The 20,935-nt window shown below is 36.5% G+C and overlaps 1 protein-coding gene across 2 annotated transcripts in view; it reads right to left on the bottom strand.

Moving 5' to 3' along the window:
• Positions 1 to 20,935, bottom strand: part of FIG4 (FIG4 phosphoinositide 5-phosphatase) — a 98,157-nt gene that overhangs the window by 53,854 nt on the left and 23,368 nt on the right. For both annotated transcript variants that reach the window (XM_036220900.1, XM_036220902.1), the window contains 11 exons: positions 20,360 to 20,410; positions 18,863 to 19,011; positions 15,735 to 15,863; positions 13,406 to 13,506; positions 12,028 to 12,190; positions 11,534 to 11,631; positions 5,688 to 5,821; positions 4,325 to 4,441; positions 2,500 to 2,545; positions 1,672 to 1,820; positions 408 to 574 (listed from right to left, as the gene is read on the bottom strand). In XM_036220900.1, coding sequence (XP_036076793.1) covers positions 408 to 574; positions 1,672 to 1,820; positions 2,500 to 2,545; positions 4,325 to 4,441; positions 5,688 to 5,821; positions 11,534 to 11,631; positions 12,028 to 12,190; positions 13,406 to 13,506; positions 15,735 to 15,863; positions 18,863 to 19,011; positions 20,360 to 20,410 — 1,304 coding nt within the window. The remainder of the gene's footprint in view (positions 1 to 407; positions 575 to 1,671; positions 1,821 to 2,499; positions 2,546 to 4,324; positions 4,442 to 5,687; positions 5,822 to 11,533; positions 11,632 to 12,027; positions 12,191 to 13,405; positions 13,507 to 15,734; positions 15,864 to 18,862; positions 19,012 to 20,359; positions 20,411 to 20,935) is intronic.

The raw sequence follows: 20,935 nt of genomic DNA, 5'->3' as shown, positions 1-20,935 counted from the left end.
GACATATTAAAAAATCAGTCATATTTACATTCTTGGACAATTGTTAAGACTGTGAATCTACTTTAAAAAAAATAATTCAACACCTTCAAACATTTCTATGTATTGCAAGCAGAAATGCAGGAAACAGAAGCCAAGGAATCAAAGTACTTTGTATTATGTAAAATTTCCAATTATGAGTGGCAAAATGCAAAAGTTCCCTATTTAAAATATAGTTGATTCACTTATTGAAGAAATGTTTATTAAACACCTTCTAAGTGAAAGACTATTTTATTTAAACTTCTAAAATATTTAATTTTGATTTTTACTTAGCCAGATAGCTAAAAAAAAAAAAAAAAAAAAAGTACATGTAGAAGAAGAAAAATGTATTTTAGAATAACTCTTAGAAAAGACTAATATTGCAGAATTACCTGAGAAAGCATTGCTGTAATATCTAGACAGGGTCTGCATGATGTCTTTTGAGTGCTGGGTCCACGGCGCTATCTTTCTGTAGGTTTTTACACGATGAACAAGTTGAGAACCACCGTACTGAAGGGATAAGGTATCCCCATGATCTTCATAGAGTTCCTCAAATAACCTAAGCAAAAGAAACACAGACATTAAAGAATTTTAGAAAAAGTATTACACACATTATTCACTTAGCCACAAACTCAAAACAACTATGAATTCTCTGAACCTGTCCTTTCAAATAGACTCGTCAACATCTTAAAGTATGAATGCAAAATATATTTTATAGTAATAGTCTAGTGAGTAACAAAATCACAGAAAGCACTAAAAAAGCAGCAGAGGTACCAAAAAGATAACCCACCAAAGCCAGACCATGCTTATTAGAATACGCCTAACTTTCTGCAGCCTACCAGATCAATTTACCTCCCATGACAAAATTTTCTGTTCTCTTTGAATTGCCTTTTGAAAAACGGACATGCTCTGACCACAGACAAACCATATTCTTTCCTGGAAATACACATTTGAAACTTGTTTCTTTAAGTGCCTGTTAAAGACTTCCAGGGCAGTGTTATCCGTGGATCTGGCCACTTCCCTTGACAGAGCCTTTCTGACCATCTCAGATGATCAATAACAGCTATCGTTGTATGTCAAAGAAATAGTACTTTACCCAATGCCATGGAACCAATGGACAGTGAAGAAAACAATCTTTAACGAAGAATCAATCTTTTATATGTCTTCTATTTCTAATTCAAAATGTATGAGGGCACATTACTTTTTCTTTTCTAATGTAGTCTGGACTTGTTTTCTAAAAAAACCCAGTAGTTTAAAATTATTTAAAACACTTTGGATTTATCTAAATAACACAGTGTTTATTGACAATTAACATACACACAAACAAGAACCATAGCAACAGCATTCAAGTCTTTAATAGAAATATTTATTACTGAATTAACTTGAAAAATTAGCAATGCAATTTTTGAGAAGCTAAAAGAAGAAACAACTTCATAAAAGTCCTTATTAATTAGGTTTGCTTTCTGTCATTATCAGCATTTATTTTACTTTTTTAAAACTTTTTAAAAATTAAGCTTATTGGAGTAATATTGGTTAATACGATTATATAATTTTCAGGTGTACATCATAATTTGACATCTATATATTCTATTGTGTTTACCACCCAAAGTCCAGTTTCCTTCAACCAGCATTTAAAAGGCAGAAAAGAAGGCTTACCTCACTGCATCTGTATCAAACTGCAAATTAGGTTTATCAATTAACCCCAAGGAATAGAGCTGATAAGCCAGAGCACATTTCCCCACCATAAACTGCGCTGTGTTGGTGCGATCTAAACAGTCCACACAGTTGGTTCGGAGAACACCAGTCTAAAAGGAAATACCGTAAGACTCAATCATTATTCAATCACCAAAATGACTTCCATCCTACTTAGATTTCTTGAAGAAGAAAAAGAAAAGCTGTGGGTAGGGTATTAGTCTTGAACAAATAATGATGAACACTTCTTAAGTTACGAAAGGTCATATTTGCTGCTCATTTAACATTGCTGCAATAGCGTCATTACACCTTCCAGTCTAACATTTGAATTTTCTTCTTTAGTTTAACAAGATAAAACACATAGCTAACATTTTCTACATGTACCAATTAGTAAAATATGTGTTTTTTTTTTCTGATTTATCCCCTTTACTGCACAAACCAAATATTCAGTGGTTGAGGCTATATCACTCTTAAAGCATAATCAGTATATATAGTGATTGTATTTGGCTCATTTTTCAAAGTCATTCAAACTTCTTTTCACATTTCTGTTTATGTATCTATTTCCAATAATAAAATTTATAATATATAGAAAAAAATCCACGAGCCATTATTATTTTAGCTGTACATCTTTTGTAGGAGTTAAACATTAGCAGTAAGGCTTTTAAAAATTATTCTCAAATGATTAATAATTTTGCATTAAATAAGCAATATGTCTCTCCATGATTGCTTTGAGAAAACATCACACATTATGGAAACAGATTCTACTCATTAGTAATATAATGTCATCTATACCTGCAGGCGACCAGTGGGAATCACATATCCTCCCAGTTCATTCCACCTGTTTAAAAATACATGTTAAAAAAAAAAAAAGTAATAGCATAATCTATATTCATTTTTGGTACTAAATCTTTATTAAGAATCAAATAAAGTAATAGAGCTGGATAAGCCTAAATAATAAGCTGGTCCTGCTTACTTACTTTCCTTCTTTCTGGTAAGTGAATATGGAAATAACCGAGATGAGGTTATTTCCACGCTCTCCTCAAAGACAGCCTAAGAAAGCAGCATCTGAACTTGTCCCTGTGCGCCCTGGCACTTTGTCACCCACGTTCAACCAAAATCTCTCTTGCCTTACTTAAGCCCATTTATTGTTTGGTTTCTACAGACATGAATAACAATTGCACGGCATCTTTGTAATAAAATCTTTCAAGCCTTATCCTTCTCCCCTCAACAGGAGGATTACCTCCTCCAACTTTCCTTCATGGAGCTTTATTACATTCCTTTGGTTGGTTTTTTTTTTTTTTTTTTTGGTTTGTTTTTGTTTTGTTGGAAATATTAGTATTTTATTACATTTCTTGCTGTGTCCTTTGGTTGTTTATGCAGACTTCGTTATTATGTTTCTATTTATGTTCTCCATGTGCTAATGACTGCAAGGGGATATGTTCTAAGTACTATATAATGATATCAATATTTTACTTTAATTACTTGAGGTTCAGTGCAGAAAAGAGTTAACTAGCAGGCCTGAGTGCTATCCTCAGAAAGGCATCTGGGAACATGGGTTCCCACCATCCTCACAATAGACAAGACTAGTTCACTGTGTCTAAACTGTTTTTAGAAACAATATGGTTTTGATGAATATCCTCTTTCCCTTTGGGAGTCTGGAATTTTGGTACATCAGGCAGAGACTGCCTCTGCAATCAGCTTCCAATAAAAAAAAAACCTGGCACTGAGTCTCTGATGATCTCCCCTGGTTGGCAACATTTCATATTCGCTGTCACAACAAGCTGCTGGGGGGAATTAGTGTGTTCTGTGTGACTCTACTTGGAGAGGACTCTGGGAGCTTGTGCCTGATTTCTCCTGGACTTTGCCTGTGTGCCTTTTCCCTTTGCTGATTCTGCTGTGTCTCCTTTGATCATAATAAATCACAGCTATGAGTACAATATGCAGAGTTCTTTGGGTTCTAGTGAATCACGGAGTCTGGGTGTATTCTTGGGGACCCTGTCAGAGGGGCCCTAAAATTCAAACTGAAACCAAAGGATTACTTCTAAAGATATACACGCTAATAGTTGATTGATTTTTGCTTTGAGTTATTATTATTATTATTATTTTTTAACCACTATAGCTACTTTTGTTAACTGAAAATTAAAATGCTATAAGTATATAATATAAAAAAAAAAAACCATGGAACTTTGATCTGAAGAAGCTCACAAAGTAGTAATAAAAATTTGTAAACAAATAACTATAATACAATGATAAATATTGGTTCTATAAAAGTGTTAGAATTTAGTTTAGAAGGAAAACATTTTTCTGCTCTTATTTAATACCGGAACGTAGAATTCGTTGAGGAAATTTTTACTTTACAGAAATATTTTACATAATGTTTATCCCATGAAGCAGGAGAGAAAGGCTCCATGGCTTCTGCGTCAAGGTTTACAAGCACCGAGGAGATCCCACGCCCACAGTGAACGTTCACTGGAGTGGCACGAGTGGCCTGTCTTGTCTCCCCAAAGGAATAAATTTATCCACCTTCCAGCTAAGTACAAACTGCTCGTATTTAGAATATTTTTATCTGAAGAGCAAAGCTCTTGATTTATTTTAAGTTTTAAAACACCATACATACTTTTCATCTGGCCGCAAAATGCTGCAGTAAGAATCAGGGCGGTTTACAAAGAAACCTGTCTTCTTCACCACACTTTCTGCGATCACATTCAGTCGGTCAAGAACATTACACAGCTTGCTGAGAAGAGAATGAAGAATGAGAAAAATGAGAACCCAAGTTTTAATGTTTACCTTTACATCTAAAGCAAATAAAGTACAGTAATGATATTCGGGGATTTAATTTTAAAAATCTTTGGCGCCCATACTCAATAGGACATTGTAACAATTTCTAGAGTATAATGTATACTCAATAATTAAGAAGATTCGGTGCACAGAGACATGAAGGACCTGTAACTTAATCTGAACTATTGGCAAGCCTTGATCTTGGCACTTTACATCCCTGCAAGAGCTTTCCCCAAAGCCTTTACTCCTCGAGTCAAGTCAGTCATGTCAATACGCATCGATGTAATGACTGAGAGCACAATGCACAGTGCAGGTGGCAGGGGATGAAAACACTGGGCAATAAATTAATATGAATGGTGCCAACCTGACATCAGGCTTATTATACTCTGGGAAAGTATGTGCACGTGTGTATGTACATGTAACTACAAAAAATGATTTAGTAAAAAAGTACAAGTGCAAAGCAATACAGTAACATTAAAAGAGAGAGATGTCAAAATAAACCTAGTGTTTGTATGATGCCTAATATATGAGTAAAAAGACAATGCAAGGTTACTGAAAGAAAGTTCCTTGGATGAGATGAATTTTGAATCGGCTCTAGACAAGTAAAAGACGCAGGAAAACACCCTGGAAAGAAGGGACGGTGGGTGAACAACAGGAACAACGGCTCACGCACACGGGACCTTGGCTGCTACGTTGTGGGCAGAGCATGAGGTTTAAGTTTTTCAGGAAGAGAACGGCCCTGGGAATAAAAAAGTTATTCCATTCTGGAACAAAGCAGGTGCTGAGGCTTTAACATCACACGAAGCAGTCTGGATTTACTATAAACACTAGGGAGTTGCTGCAGGTTCGTCCACGAGTGAGATAACCTGAGAGAGGTGTCAGAGAAAGTGACTGAACAGGGATAGAATGAAACGGAAAAAAGTGAAACAAATACTTTTAAGGAAAGTAGTGCAGTAGAGATGTTCTTAAATGACTAGATACTTCAAAAAAAAATAATCTGCAAATGGTAGAAACAGTGAGCAAAAAAGAGTTTGGTTAATTCATTTAAGCACTCAAATTATACACCAGCAGCAAAACAGACTCTCAGCAGGTTCACGAAGGAAACTAAAAGAGTAACTTTTACTTTACGATAGAGATCAGCTGCTATTTTACATGACAAGAAAAGGAAAATATCACCACCTGTTATATGACTATCTACCCACCTTTTGGTATACTTAGCCATATCCCAAGGGATGTAAATAATAGTGTGCTCAGGAGGCAAAAACTGATTGAGGTATGTAACAGCAGCGACAAGTTCTTCACTCAGAATTCTCTCATGCTTTCTCTTCTCTCGTTCCTTTATTAAAAATTAAACATTTTCAGTGTTCTAATTACCTTAAATCAGAAGAACAGACTTAACATTTTTACTTTCCAAATAAGACAAGACAAAAAAACTTAATTCTTAAATATACTAAAATGAAATCTATCTACCTTACAATAATATAAATGCAAAGAAATAAATACTTCATTGAATTAAAGTCAACAGTGAGCTTTAAAGTCTCGAGGAGATCAGATCTCTTCCTAGTAACCTCCTGCAGCTCCAAGAAGCTTAGCTCACTGTACATGGTCTGCCCTACACAGTTCCACACCCCACTGGCAGTGGAGAACCTCCAAGGACCAGGAGAAGGGAACCCCCAGTCAGCTAAGGATCAGACCGAAATCAACTGAATCGGGATGGGTAACCCCCAAAATGGCATTGCAGAGAGCGCTTTCGCAGCCTTCGTGTTTAGAATTTGACTCTTGTGAAATATCCTGGGAGGTAGCCAAGGCACATACTTTTCCCCTCTTATACTGTGGATGAATAAACTGAAGTTGAGAGGTGTTCATGGGCCTACACATTACCTTCTGCCTCCCTGCCTGCTGTATCTCCCTATACATTACACCACTGCTCATTGGAGAGGGGCTAACACATTACTGTACAGCTCTGTGGTTGGAACAGCTGGCTCTCCCACAGAGACATGAAGTCTTAATAAAGACTTGGTAAGTCTTAATAAAAATTAACTTTTTATTGTTATCCTGAGCAGGCCTTCACTTAGAAACAAAGAAAAACAATTCAGCAACAGTGAAACGGACATGGTGTCCAGGTGCGACTGCTGGCATCAAAACAGGTCTGTGCTGTTTTCCATCATGGCGATTACTTTTCCGTTGTCATGAATTCAATTAGATAACCACCATGGAAACAAAAAAGGTAGCTATTAGGCACAGCTGAATAAATCAAGTGAAGGAATTAGATAAGAGTTGATTAAAAACAGTATTTTAACAGTTTAAGATGAACAGATATTCAGCTTATTTTTAAATCTGAGAAAATTAAATTATATACCTGGAATTTTTCTCAAAGCACTTTATATCAAGTAGGGAAAGAAAAACCTTTTGAAATTCTTATATCAAATCTGACATTTTATGAGATGGAGAGAAATTTAATCAAACTCAATTATCTCTGTGTAAAGAATCTGCCTTATGCACTGTCTATTTACAGTGGGTTAGTGTTAGTGGATTGGTTAGTCAACCCCCATAGGGTCACAGACCCCTTTAACAATCAAATGAAAAAGTCACATATATAAGTGATTTTAAATATCATTTCAAAAGGTTCAGAGACCCTTAATGGTTATCCATGGCCCTTAGATTAAAAACCCCTAAATGTACAATTACGCATGATCTCAGGTTGACTCCCTAGTGATCCCCTAGGAGCAGCATTGAAGGCATAAAGATTGCTGCAAAATGTCTGTCGAGCAGTGCCTCGGATTTCCACAATGGTGGTGGTGGTAGTGTGTGTGTGTGTGGGGGGGGGGTGCGGGTGTCACAACACAGGGTAAAAAAAAAAAATTAAGGAAAGTATTTCACTTTAGTAACTTCATATAAAGGCAGACTAAAGAGTAAATATCCCACAGTACCATTCTACACACACATATATTCTTTCACTCTTTAATCGCAAGTTAATAAAGACTTCTTCTGAGTGAAGTGACTAAACATCTTTTATCCTCTGAATAAAATAATTAATGACAAAAACAACGAAATGTTTTCCTTGAAAAACAGCAACTTAATCTCCAGAATATTCTCTAGTTAATCTCTAGTTATTGCAAGATTTTTATGACAATGGAACAACAAAGAGGTTGTTTTAAAATCCACTCTCTGACCTTTAAATACAAAAAAATAAATAAATAAATGTAGACTTAAGAAATCTGGGCAAGAACACCTTATAGTCATGTGCATCAGGTATTATTTTTTGAATATGCACATTTAATAATTATTTCAAATATCATAGACTGGCTCTCCATTTATCCATAGTTTTTACCACATTATGAGGACTCTGGTAAACATGATGAAGATTCACTAATATAGGTCAAAGTTTACATTCTAGAGATACCTTGCAATTTAGTTGCCTTAGCAAGAATTTATTTCTATACTAATAATATTTTATTTTTATACATTTACTAGAAAAGTGCTCATGAAGGTTTTCATTATTAGAGTTTTCCTACTTTAATTTTTCAATTACGTATATTATAGATACTGTTCAATAATAGGCTGAGGTTACAGATTATCCACCTATTGCTTATATTATTCTGAGTTGACAGGGAGAGAGACATGATAATGAAACTTCTGAATTAATGTGAACAAAAGTCTGGAAAATGATGTAGTTGACTTCTGAATGATTTGTTTTACAAAGTCAATCCCTGATAGGATATAATAACTACATAAACTGAAAAGCAACAAAGAACAGACTGCCTCGTTGTCCGTTGTCCATGGCATCTTCTCTTTCCTCCTCCCCCATGGCGACTTTCAGGCCATGTTCCTCCAAACTCCTCAATTTAACACACACACACACACAGCTCCTTCGAACCTGTGTGTTTAGTTATACATGTCCTCTCCTGGCAATTGGCTCGCAGTCTTCCTCCCCACCCCAGACTTTGCCTCCAGCCTGGACCACTATCAGTACCTCCACCTCCTCTTCCATACTAGTTATGTCATCACTCCCACCCTCCCATCTTAGATCAAGTCACCATCACAGGTAACTACACTGCCTTCAGCATTTCTTATACATTTCTTATTCAGAACCTGTTTTATTTTCAGATTGCTTATATTAAATACCCCACCTCACAGGGACCTCAACCCACTGACAGCTCTTTCTCCATCAGCCCTCTCTGTTACTCCTGCTCCTTCTCCAGCTCAGATTTCATGGTCCACTTCAATTATATTACTGCCAATATCCTAAATTCCTTTGATACTGTCTTTTATATGCCAAACCTGTATGGCAAAAGTAAATAAACCCAATTATCTCTTTTACTTGTGTTTGTACCCAAACACGAACCCTGTGAGAAAAAGCCAGGCAATAGCAGGATGGTTCCATTTAGGAAATCCTGATTGCCAACATGAAAACAGCCCTTAGCACTGTCTGGATGTCTCCAGTCAACCAGCCCTCCCCCACACACAAAGGCTGTTAAATCTTCTCCACCATCCTGAAAACTCCACTCTGGATAGATGACATTTCCTCTTACCTTAAGGAAAAGTAAAAGCCATCATAAGGGAACATGGGGGTGTCTCGTGTGTGTGTGTGTGTGTGTGTGTGTGTGTGTGCGCGCGCGTGCACACACCCACTCACACACATACACACACAAACCTGCACCCTTCCTATTCTCTGGATCCTCCCATTAAGATAACCCCTCTATCGGTATTTCCAATTTCCTCCTTTCTTAAGTACATGATGCCACTGATCATCCCTTTTCTCTTCTGTGTGTTACACCTCTCCCTAAGGATCTCAAGTGGATCCTTCCCATAGGCTTTTAAGCACATCATTATGATCTCTTAAAAACAACAACAACAACAACAACAACAACAAGTGATAATAACACCAACTCTTCTTCATTTTTCCCTAGGTACTCCCCCGAGGGAGGGAAACAGCACCATGCTCACTGCCATCACTTGCTCACTCTACCTCACACCTCGGTCTGCTTCAGACAGCACCCTCCGTGTTGCTAATGCCAATGAGTGTTTTTTTGCCTTTTCATCTTACTTGACCCATCAGCAGCTTTGCCACTATTGACCACTTCCTTCCTTCATTGTGAAATATACTTCTCTTGGTTTTCATAACACCACACTCACTTGGTTTTCCTCCCACTTTCGTTTTTTTCTCTGACTCCTTTACAGACTCAGACCACTCCAACTACACATTAAGAGCTGGATGTCCTCAAGACTGGACCTGAAGCTCTTCCCTCTTCTCACTCCATCCTCCATATGAACATCCCATCCATGCCCACATCTTCTAAGAGCGCCTGGGCACAGATGAGTCACGAAATCACATCAGGGCCCACACCTCTCCTCTGAGCTTTCAATTCACACACAGACCACCTGCTTGCCATCTCTTTCGAGAGGACCCAGATACACCTGAACCTCAACATGTCCACACCATGCTCACAATCTTCACCCACAGACTGAGTCAGTGTTCCCTGTCTTAGTGAAGGTATCAGCAGTCATCCACCTAAGTAAACCGGAAACTTAAGAATCAAGCCTGACATCGCCCTCTCCCTCATTTTAAACTCAGCCCATCACCGAATCTACTGCCTCTATCCACCTCTCATTTCTTCCACACCACCCTAATTTAAGCCATTTGTCCCTTTTCTAAATAATTATAATGGCCTCTTGCGTGGTCTTCTACCATTGACTTTAGCCTTGTACCAATCCATTTGTTCTCTATGTTGAAGTAAGGACAATCTTTTCAAAATATGTATCAGATCTCAATCCTCTCAACCATGCAATGCTTTCAACAATTTTCCCTTATTCTCAGGATAAAGACCAGATTCATTAATATATCCTACAAGGCTCTGCATTGTCCGGCTATAACTATGTGTTCAGTCTCATCTCAAAAAAGACTCTCTTGCTCTCATCTCCTGGGCCCCAGCCATACAGATACAGGCCTTTTCTTCCTCAAACACATCATGTGCCATCCTATCGCAGGGTCTTTGTATCTGCTGTTCTGAGATGAATACTATTCTTTTTCTTCTTGGCCTGGTTAAGGCCTCTTCCTTCAGGCTGCACTGACTCATCACTTCCTCAGGGAAGACTTCTCTCCTACTGTAAGCTGTCATTGCATCATTTATCCTGTTTTGGTTCCTCCACATTATTTCACTGTCTCCTCCATTTTACTGTTAGCTCTGTGAAGGCAAGAGCTGTTTCTATGATTGCCTTGACACAAAGGAAACCTTTGAAAATACTTGTTAAATGATGGACTCCATGAACACGGGATTCCTTGTTTTTTAATTAAACTGAGTTACATTTATTAACTAATGTCTCAAAATAATCTCAGACACTACTAGGCTCTTTTACACTGCTGCAACAATAACAAAACCCTTGTTTTTTCATCCTCTCTTGGCTGCGGACTGAGATTCTTTCAGTTAGCATGCCTGCACCATATACGGATACAAATTATTATCTGGGCTCCCTGCTCTCCATCCTGGCCTTCGATCTGAGTGCCAACTCATAAACACAAGGCATGCTGACCACATGTAGTTCTCTAACAAGGAATTATGAGGCCATGTCATCACTTTGTCCATCTAATTCTTGAGCCACAATGGCACCTGAATTTCTCAATCTAGCCTTTAGATCTTATTACTATATACTAACTTGTTCATGGGGATCTTCCAGGCTGTCAGGGGAACTGGCTGTATCAAGGACAGGCTGTTGCTGCTTGATCCCCATGCTTCCTTCTCCAAGCTCTTGGAAACCAGAATTTTGCCTATACTTAGCTCACCCAAGGAAATCAGGAGACTGTATCACTTTCTTTCCTTGGAACCATACCATTGATTCTCCCAGGTATCTAGGGAAGAGGCTACATGGAAACGTAAGCCGAAGGACAGTGGCTCAAACAGCTCCAACAGAGTGAGCCATCACAGCATGATTAGTCTACAGGTCTCTCCTCTAGGAAGACATAAAGTATGTGTCCCAAACCCTTTTGTGCTGAGGAAAAGGCTATTCAATGTGACTGAACTTCATAAGCAGACAGGTGGGTCTATCGTACCTTCACTAAATTCAAGATGATGATGGGGGAACCAAACCTCTGAAGCATCTGGTCAAAGTGAAGAGCAGCCACATGTGCAAATGGATCTGCCTGATCCACTAGAGAGAAAAAAAGATGAAAAATACCAGAATGAAAATTACAAAGCAAGAATAGAAGGACAGAATTTTGTTTAGATTTTTAATGTTTAAAGAAATGCAGTTCAATTAATCTTCTAAATCGTTTCACTTCTCAAATTCCTCCCGAGTTTATCAGACATTCATTCATTTATTTATTGAATTTGAATGATTCTTACATTTCTAAAGTGAATTGTAAATGATTTACTAGCAGCCAAAATTAAAGGAAAAACACAGTTATTGCCTAAAAATAACAGAAGAGCCTCTTTAAAATTATCTTTCCAGTTAAAGATAAGTATTTATGATATTTCTGTGACAACAGTCCACTATCTCTAAATGTGGGTCATGAAGAGTTACTATTAAAAAGATTGTTCCACGTACATGTGATAGGTGGTTTAGGCATCATAGTTGAAATGTCCTGAGACCAGTATAAAGGAACTGATCCTCTAACTTGCACATAAGAAGAATAACTTCCTGCAGTAAAAGACATCACTGAAGCATCGCAGAGTATTTGTTCAGTCTCCACTTCATTTGCAACATCACCCTGAAAAGAAAGATGCTTTTGAAGACACTTTATGTTCCTAGAGTTTTTAATGAAAAACATTTCAAGCATACAATGAAATTATAATTCCTATTCTTAATATTTTAAAAGAGGTAAAAGTTGATCAATATTCAATGTGCCCATTAGAAAAAGAAAACAATTAAAATGTAATAAAGGAGGGCAATTTAAAATAGAGAAAAGACTGGGAAAAATAAAAATAGCTAATAATACAATTAGTAGAGAAGAGCTTGAGTGATATAAACGGCAGAGATGGAGAGAGGAAAAAAATTACATGAAATTATGTAGCAGGTTAGGAAGACCAGTGGAATATAAAAATCTACTTCTAAAGACCAAGAAGGAATAAAAGGACAAGAGTGAAATTCAAATAATGCTTGATGGACAGAATAAAAAAGGGGAGGGGGGCATTGAGGTAACTTTGCTTATAAGGACATATAAGAATATGACAGAGAATAATTTTAGAGACATTAACAAAATGTCTGTTGGTTATCTTTTGACTATTCAAAAGTAAATAATATAGCTACAAAATTCTGATTTTTTTTTTAAGCACCAGTTACAACTATTTTCATTCTTGATATAATTTGAAGAACAATGTTGCTATTTAAAGTCAAGCTCAAAACCCCATGTCTCAATGTGTTTACTCAATCACACATCTGCTTAAGACTCAAGTTGTCTACTGCAAATAGAAATGGAGCGTCCCAAGAAGACTGCACGACTGATGGCAGGATAGATGAACTTCTGTTCATTATGTTCTAGTGGTGAAGAGAATACGAAGCCTGCCTTGAACCCAACTCAAGCAGAGGGAAGAAGGTAAAGGATTTCCCATGCTTTGTTCTCCTTAGTCTTCTTACCAAGGATCAATTTCCAACGACAAGTGCTCCCCTCTACTTATTCTGTGGATGGAGGTGTTTTGCTATTTTAGTCTCTGCACTAACTATGTACTACATTTTTTCACGTATTATGACAATAGTCCATCCTCCAGAACATCAGACGTTTTAAAATTACCTAAGGCATTGCACAACTCTATGATAGCTGGTTCTTTAGAACATCTTTATATTAGTCATATTTCTCACAACTTTCAGCAATTCTGGAAAATGATTCTCATGATAATGTCCCAAAATAAGGCATTCCACTTTTTAAATGTCTATTTTGTTTCATCTGTCAGCAGTTAAAAGTTAAAATGTTGTTTTTCCATCTTACCTCACAGTTTGCACCTCTCTTGAGAAAACGGGTCCCAGCAAACTTACTGGATCTTCTAGCTATTAGAGTGACATATACAGGTCGTCCATAGATCAACAGCTCTTAGAAATCAAGTTAATGATGTTTAGCATTCATGACTGTCACACCAAACCAAGAGAATCATTGTACCTTAAATACACATTTAAATACATCTTGTCAAGTGAGTTAAAGAACACCAAAAAACTCCACCCAGATATGAACAGCATTGGGTTCAACTAGTCTTTGAATTGTGAAGGTATCTAAGGCAAAAACAGGCCTCTAAAAGACTGTGCCAAGAATTTCAGAGGAAATGATAACCAGGTGTAAGGTGACTGACAAAGGAAAGACTGGGTCTCTCCTTATAGTCACTTAAAGGATGTAAACAAGTACAACTAATCCTTAGTCTTCAGAGATCAACACACCTTTCAAAGAGAGCATTTGTCATCTAACAGGCTATTTAAATTATAAGTGATACATAATACTGAGGGAATGGAGTGAGTTTAAAGTAATCCAAATTTGTCACCTATCTGCAAAAACTAAACACTGAATTGTTTAACCAACATATAGCTTATTAGTTATATCACCTCATTTAAATTTCTAAGCCTGTTTCATCTTCTGTAAAATGGTTTAATTTTATTAATAAAGTGACTAATTTTATTAGGTGGTTAGGACTAGATTAGGTAATGTGTGTGGAACTAGTGCCTGGCCTGTAATAAATGTTCAGTAAATAGTAATTACTTCTATCATCATGTAGAATTCCAGAATTAATTAAATGCTTGATAACTAGGAAACTAGATTCATCATTTAAACTAATGAGCTTTAATATGGCAGGCCTTGAGTTAGCTCTTGGCAATGCAAAACAGTTTAGAACAACCTTTTAAAAACTGCCTTTAAAATCTGTAGTGTATTCTTTTTGGTGTCCTTGGTGGTGAAAACCTAGCGTCCTTTCCAGGTAGATTTTACTTTTGGAAAAGGAAAAAGTAATTCAGAGCTAAATCTCATTATTCAATGAATGATCAAGCAGATAATACCACTTGCGAGTTGAGAATGATTATAAAGTGATAACTCTGATTTTCAAGTGTAGCACATAAGTCTCCCTCATCATTTCAAAAGTCCTCTACGTCTTATCCATCCTCTTCTCCCTCACTTGCCACAAAGAAGGCAGCACCAGCCCTCTTCAAAGCTAACCTCTCCAGCTGTACTTTGATTCTACTTCTCTCAAATGCTCTGGTGCAAGAAAGCTAATATTGGTTAACCACAGTCGTTCCCTTACTGGTCTCAAAACAACCACTCCTTTAAAGTTTTCACTATATGTCTTTCAAAAAATCTAAGACACAAGTAAGAATATCAATGAGAAAACATGCTCTGTGCACAAATGCCCCACTTGATCTCGAAAAGGGACAGAAAAAACCCAACACCACCTCTAGAAAGTATACACTGCTTTCTTAAACCTCATAATAGCACTTTCCAGAAAGGTTTCAACATAGCCCGAATTAAATGAAAGGGAAAAAAGCATTTATAAAATTGAACTCATCATCATAACCCAAAGTTACTTCTACTTAATCTATCATGTCCCTTTCCAATTCAAGCCTTCATTATGTTATGCCTGAATCACTGCAATATTTTTCCTCTCATATCCCTTGTTCTAGTCTCATTTGCCTAAATCCAGCTTTAAAATGGCTGTCAACTCAGTTTACTAAATTCTACTTTTACATCATCCTCTTGAAAAAAAATTTGCAAAAGTTCTAGTACCAAATCCAAAGTCCTTAATCTGACCACCAGAGTAACCTGCTGACTGGTGATTTGACTTGCTTTTACCAATCTCTTTCCCACTACACTGTAGCTTCCAGGGGTTTTAAACACAAGCCACGAGAACACTCCCATAAACTTTTCCACCTCTACACTCATAGTGCTTCCTCAACTCCTGATCTCATGCCCTGCTCACTGCTAAGGCCTGACTTTTGTTTTAGGCCAGGGCCAAGTTCAATTTTTTCCTGTGAGCCTGCCCCATCTTCCCCACCTGTCAAGTGATTCTGCTCCCTCTCTCAGGTAAGAATGACACTTATCACCTATACAACTTACTATCCACATTGTATTTTCTTCCTTGTTATTCATCTTTCTGTGTATATAACAGATCTCTTTAACAGATTTGCACTCCTCTTTGTATTTCCACTACGTGGCATCATGGGTAAGTCTTCCAGTTGGGTATAGACTATGAGAATTATAATCTTATAATTCATATATAGCTTTCTACAAATTGGCACAGTGTTAGTTCAATAATATGCATCTTAAGTTTTTTTAAAAAGGATACTTGACTGTCCACAGAATCCATGAATAATATACAACAGCCAGTCATGATGCACACTATTTTTAATTATATCCAGAAGTTCACCATTCCACACATACTTCATATAAGGCTCACTACAGATCCCAAATACACCTGAAAAAAAAAAACTGGTATCAGAAAGATAAGGAAATTGGTTGACATTCGACTCATTTTTAAGACCTTAAACTTGTTTTTGACCTCAAAATAAGATGCCTCATTAATAGTGTTGCCATTTCCAGTGGATATCATCATCCAGAAAACTGTGTTGATTCTGTACAAAGTCAAAGAATAAACACATTTTCCGATTTGTGGGTTTTTAACCTAAGAGAAAAGGAAAACGGGGAAATTACAGACACATGTACAAATACATGAAGAGGCCAAGAGACAGCAGAGCCACAGCTGGAAGCACTGATCTGGGGTCAGAGTGCCTGGCTCAAAATCCTGGCTCTTCCTTGCATCAGCAGGATGGCAGGTGCAACTGAGAGCGTTAACTTACTATCTCAGTGCTCCTGCGTCCTCACCTGTACCTGTATCGTGTGGTTGTTGTAAAGATAAAATAGGTTGGTAATGAACATAAAGTGCTTAGAACAAGGCTGGTGCCTTACTGATACTTGCATGAGTGGTAGTTATTAGTATAGCAGGCTTTTTCTACATCAAGAAATTAATTTCTTCAAACATGATTTCAGCACATCCAGATTCACTCTTTTATTAAATACCAATGAGTTTTACAAAACTCATATGAAGTGCCAAATAAGAAATAAGTATAAGATAATGGCTTAAAAGATTATAACAGTTCTGGATAGCAGGCAATCAATACTATTTTTCTTCTCAAAACATGGTATGTTAAGAGTGCATATACACTATGAAAAATATGTTTTGGTTTGATTTATAAAAACTAAATCTTCTTCATCCTTTCAATGCATTACATAGAGCATGTGCAGTACAGACATGAATCAAGAGTCCTGTTTTTGCCACTTATAAGCTCTGTGACCTTTGGCAAGTTACTTAACATCTCTGAACCTCAATTTTCTAAACTATAAAATGATGATAATACTAATCACCTCAGAGATATTGTTCAGAATAATATATAAAAAGTGACTAATATACAACCTAACACAGTAGAGACTTTTTAAAAACCATATTATATTCCTTCTCCATCTACCCCCATACCTTCTAACCTCACTCTGTTTCCTGTCAGTTTCCCTGTGTGGTAGGAGAATAATGTCCCCCACCCTGAAAAAAGATGTTTATGTCCTAATCACCAGAATCTATGAATATACTACATTAAACAGCAAGGAGGAATTAAAGTTGTAGATGGAATTAAGGTTACTAATCAGATGACCGTGAGACAGAGATTAATTTGGAGTATCGAGGTAAATCCAAGTAATCACAGGGTCCTTATGAATGAAAGAGGAAAATCAGGAGTGTGAGTGCCATAATGTAATATGGAAAATAAAACTCGGCTGGCCACTGCTGGCCTTGAAGATGGAGGGGGCTGTGAGCCAGCAAATGCAGGCAGCCTCTAGAAGACGAAAGGACAAGAAAATGAATTCTCGACCAAGTTCTCAAGGAAAAAACGCAGCCCTGATGACACCTAAATTTTAGTCCACTGAGACTTCTGTAAGATAAAAATTTGTATAGTTTTAAGCCACTAAGTTTGTGGTAATTTGTTGTTATAGTAGCTATGAAACCTAATACACACTATTATTCGTATCTATCAAGTAAAATTGCTGTAACGATAGGAAAAAGGTAAGTGGCTTCAGAGGCTTAATTCAGGTCACAGAACAGATATTCGAATTCTTATCTAGGATCAAAAGTTAGTAATACTTTTAGCTTTTTTATTACTAACGGTGATATTCAGAAGAAATTATGTAAGCAAATATTCAGGCACACATCTTATCCTCCACTCATCTCTAGTAGTATAGGTCACAATTCAGGCTCTGAATCGGGGCAAATTTATGTGATCTAGATAGATGTTCTGGGGTAGGGAGGGTGCACTGGGTTTGACCTTAGCTCAAGTGATAGTCAGTCTAATAAACTAACAGGAGTCATGGGCAATGACAGAGATGAATTTCAGTTTAATAACAATCAAAGTCTTCTTATTGTGGACCAGAGCCATTGGCAAAATGCTAATAGAGCACAGCCCATTCTTGTGTTCCTATAAGAGCAAACCTGGAATTTTAGATTACATTCTACCTCCTGCACTCACATCTTCATCACTATTACTTAAATTGTATAGAGCAAGGCGCCCTAGACAGACACTTTAGACTTATTACGCTTCCGTAGTTAAGTCCAATTCAGCTCAAATGCCTTAGCTTGAAGTTTGAAATGATTCCTTCACAACATTCACATTCGCAAGGCCTCTTGCTTTAGAGTTCTAGACCAACCCAAAAATCTAGAGATAAAGATACCAATTTTATTGTGTGACTGGTTAGTCCAGGACCTGCAAGGTCACCCTAGTCTAGTCACACAGTGGTCCTGCAGTGATCCTACAGTGGTCCAGACAGAAGCAGGGCCCATGAAGGACCAGCAGGTCAAACTAGGACCAAAGTAAGAAAAGCCTTTGACCTGTTGCACTGGTTCCCCTGGACATTGGCCACTTGATCTTAATCGCTGGGCCTCAGTTTCCTACTTCGTCTTTATTTCTTCAAAGGTGGCATTATACCTACTGAACAGTTATTATGTGGATTAGAGACATTGTATGTAAATCTCTAGGACACAACAGACAACCATAGTAACTTTTTTCTAAAACTCAGCCCATATTGAACTAATCTCTATGAAGGAAAATAAAGTGGTACTGTGTAGTCGCCAATATTTAAAAACAAAATTCTCTGTTTCAGCGTCACCAAAGTGTAGACCTGAATTTATTCCATAAAAAGTGCATGAACATTTGCTATAAAATGTCAGCATACCATTTCCTGGCTGGCCAACAAATAAAACCACCTAGTGATTAATGCTCTCTATAAAGATGAATTAGTCAAGTTCATATACTCAAGACAACCTCATGTAAGGACAAACAGCAATGAGGGATAAAGAAATCTGAGGGAAATATCAGTGAATTTCATGGAGGCCATATTAACATACATTAGATGTGCCGAATGAAAACCACCTACCGCTTCCACCCTGTGTAATTAATCCTTCATCTTCAAAGATGTCGAAACTTTCCTGGCGAGTCTGGGTTGTTTCTGACTTTAACATCTCCAGGGGCATTCTCAAGACAGTGAGATTATATTGAAGTGAGTGGGACAAATCATAGCTGTAACTGAGAACAGGAATGAAACTTAATAAGCATTTGAAAAGCAAAACATATTTCACAGTCTTGGCTCCCATATGGAATTAAAAACTGTGAACTAAATTACTTAGCACCTGTTACTTTGCTTAAAAGCAATGCTGTTCAAACAAGCACTACAGAGTAAACTATAACTAGAAATTTAAAAAGCATTGCATGACTTAGGCATTTGCATGACTAGAGATATACAATACAATGTGAGTAACCTGCATTCACTGATTTGCAATGTGCATTTTTTGCTGAAAATCCATCTAACTTCAGGGCCTAATGCAAAGAGGTCACACTCTAATATGTATCTGAATGGACTTCTATAGATATTGCAATATCCACTGCAATAGAATATGGCCCATACTTTAGTTTACCTATCAATGAAAATAATTCTATTAATTATTAATGGTGGTATTGTAACTGACTTTGTAAGAAAACAGGAATAAGCAAATAACATAAGCCATTACAGTGAAATATGTTTTAGGAGAGTAACTGCCACTCAAGAAATTATAAGTCTGAACGGTCTGTGCAAATAATAAAACTTTAACACCCTAGGTCCACTTTTGGTCCTTATGACTCAAGTTCTTATCAGTGTGTGGTATTTTGTGTTCTACCCTTTAATTTGAACATTATAGCTGATAGAATTTTCTATTTAGCACAATAACTCTGTATCTGCTAGGCCTACATAATACTCTATCATGATGCTCTAATTCTTGCCTATTGTTCAATTACCAACATTCAGGTTGTCCTAGCATTGGTTGGTTTGTCAGTTTGGGCTATCACAAATAAATTACAAATGACTATAAATAGGTATTATTATTTTCTCTCCTGATTTATTTTCTTAGGATATATTTTCACATATTTTTAATGCTACATTACTCCCCAGGAAAAACCATTATTTTACAATGCCATTAGGGGTATCTTGGAATTGCAACAGTTCTATTTTAAATTTACCTTTACCTAATTTTGCTAAATTGTTAAATGAAAATTGAACTGTGAAATTGTTACAACTCTGCATTAGAGACTAAATGTAAATTTCATTTTTTATAATTCAAAATTACAAGATAAGAGTATTTCATTAAAATCTCACCTAAAACAAAAATGATTTTTATAGTGAGAATAATTACCCTTTAATTTGTTCGTTTAAACTTCAAATACCATATTTTTAAAAGGAGGAAATGCCTATATTATTATGTTCTTAGATGAATTAATTAGGCCATTTTAAAAAAAGAATAGAGGAAGTACTACTGCGTCCTCCAATTTTGTTTTTAGACCCTGGAAAGTAATATAAACATTTAAGTGACTATTGGAGAAAAACTAAGCTCAAACTTACCTAAAGTAAAAATTGCTAGATAGGTCCACATTTTGAAATATTCGTAGATACCTAAAAAATTGAGCATATTACATTTAAACAATACCATTATTTTTTCACAGTTTAACATATACGTCTATATATATATTTATTTATAATACGCTTATTAAAACTGAGGAATTCAACCCATAACTGAATTAGAGATTTCATCTGAAGATATTTCTAAGTCTGCTGACCATCCCTTCAGAGACCTTTAATCATATAGCTTGACTGTTTCCTCATCATTGAATATGCCACAGAGGGGAAAGTCACACACATGCGTGGGGCACTTAGACTTGGGGCAAGACAGACGTAAATACTTGTTCTTGTTTTTACAATATGCTTTGAGGTTAGAGAGAGGAGAGTAACAAAAACTATCAAAATGTTTATGAGTCACCATAATTTTAAGTTGGAAAATGTTTTAAACTGAAAAAAAAAAAGTATAGAATATAATATCTATATACCTACCACTCAGGATTAATAAATGTTAATATTTTTTTCATATTCATTTCAACTTTTTAAAGACTTGATTACAAATGGGTACTGAACTTGTCAAAT

The sequence above is a fragment of the Rousettus aegyptiacus genome, unplaced genomic scaffold, assembly GCF_014176215.1.
Source record: "Rousettus aegyptiacus isolate mRouAeg1 unplaced genomic scaffold, mRouAeg1.p scaffold_m13_p_1, whole genome shotgun sequence".
In the NCBI taxonomy this organism is placed as follows: domain Eukaryota; kingdom Metazoa; phylum Chordata; class Mammalia; order Chiroptera; family Pteropodidae; genus Rousettus; species Rousettus aegyptiacus.
This window is presented reverse-complemented; position numbering and strand designations above follow the sequence as displayed.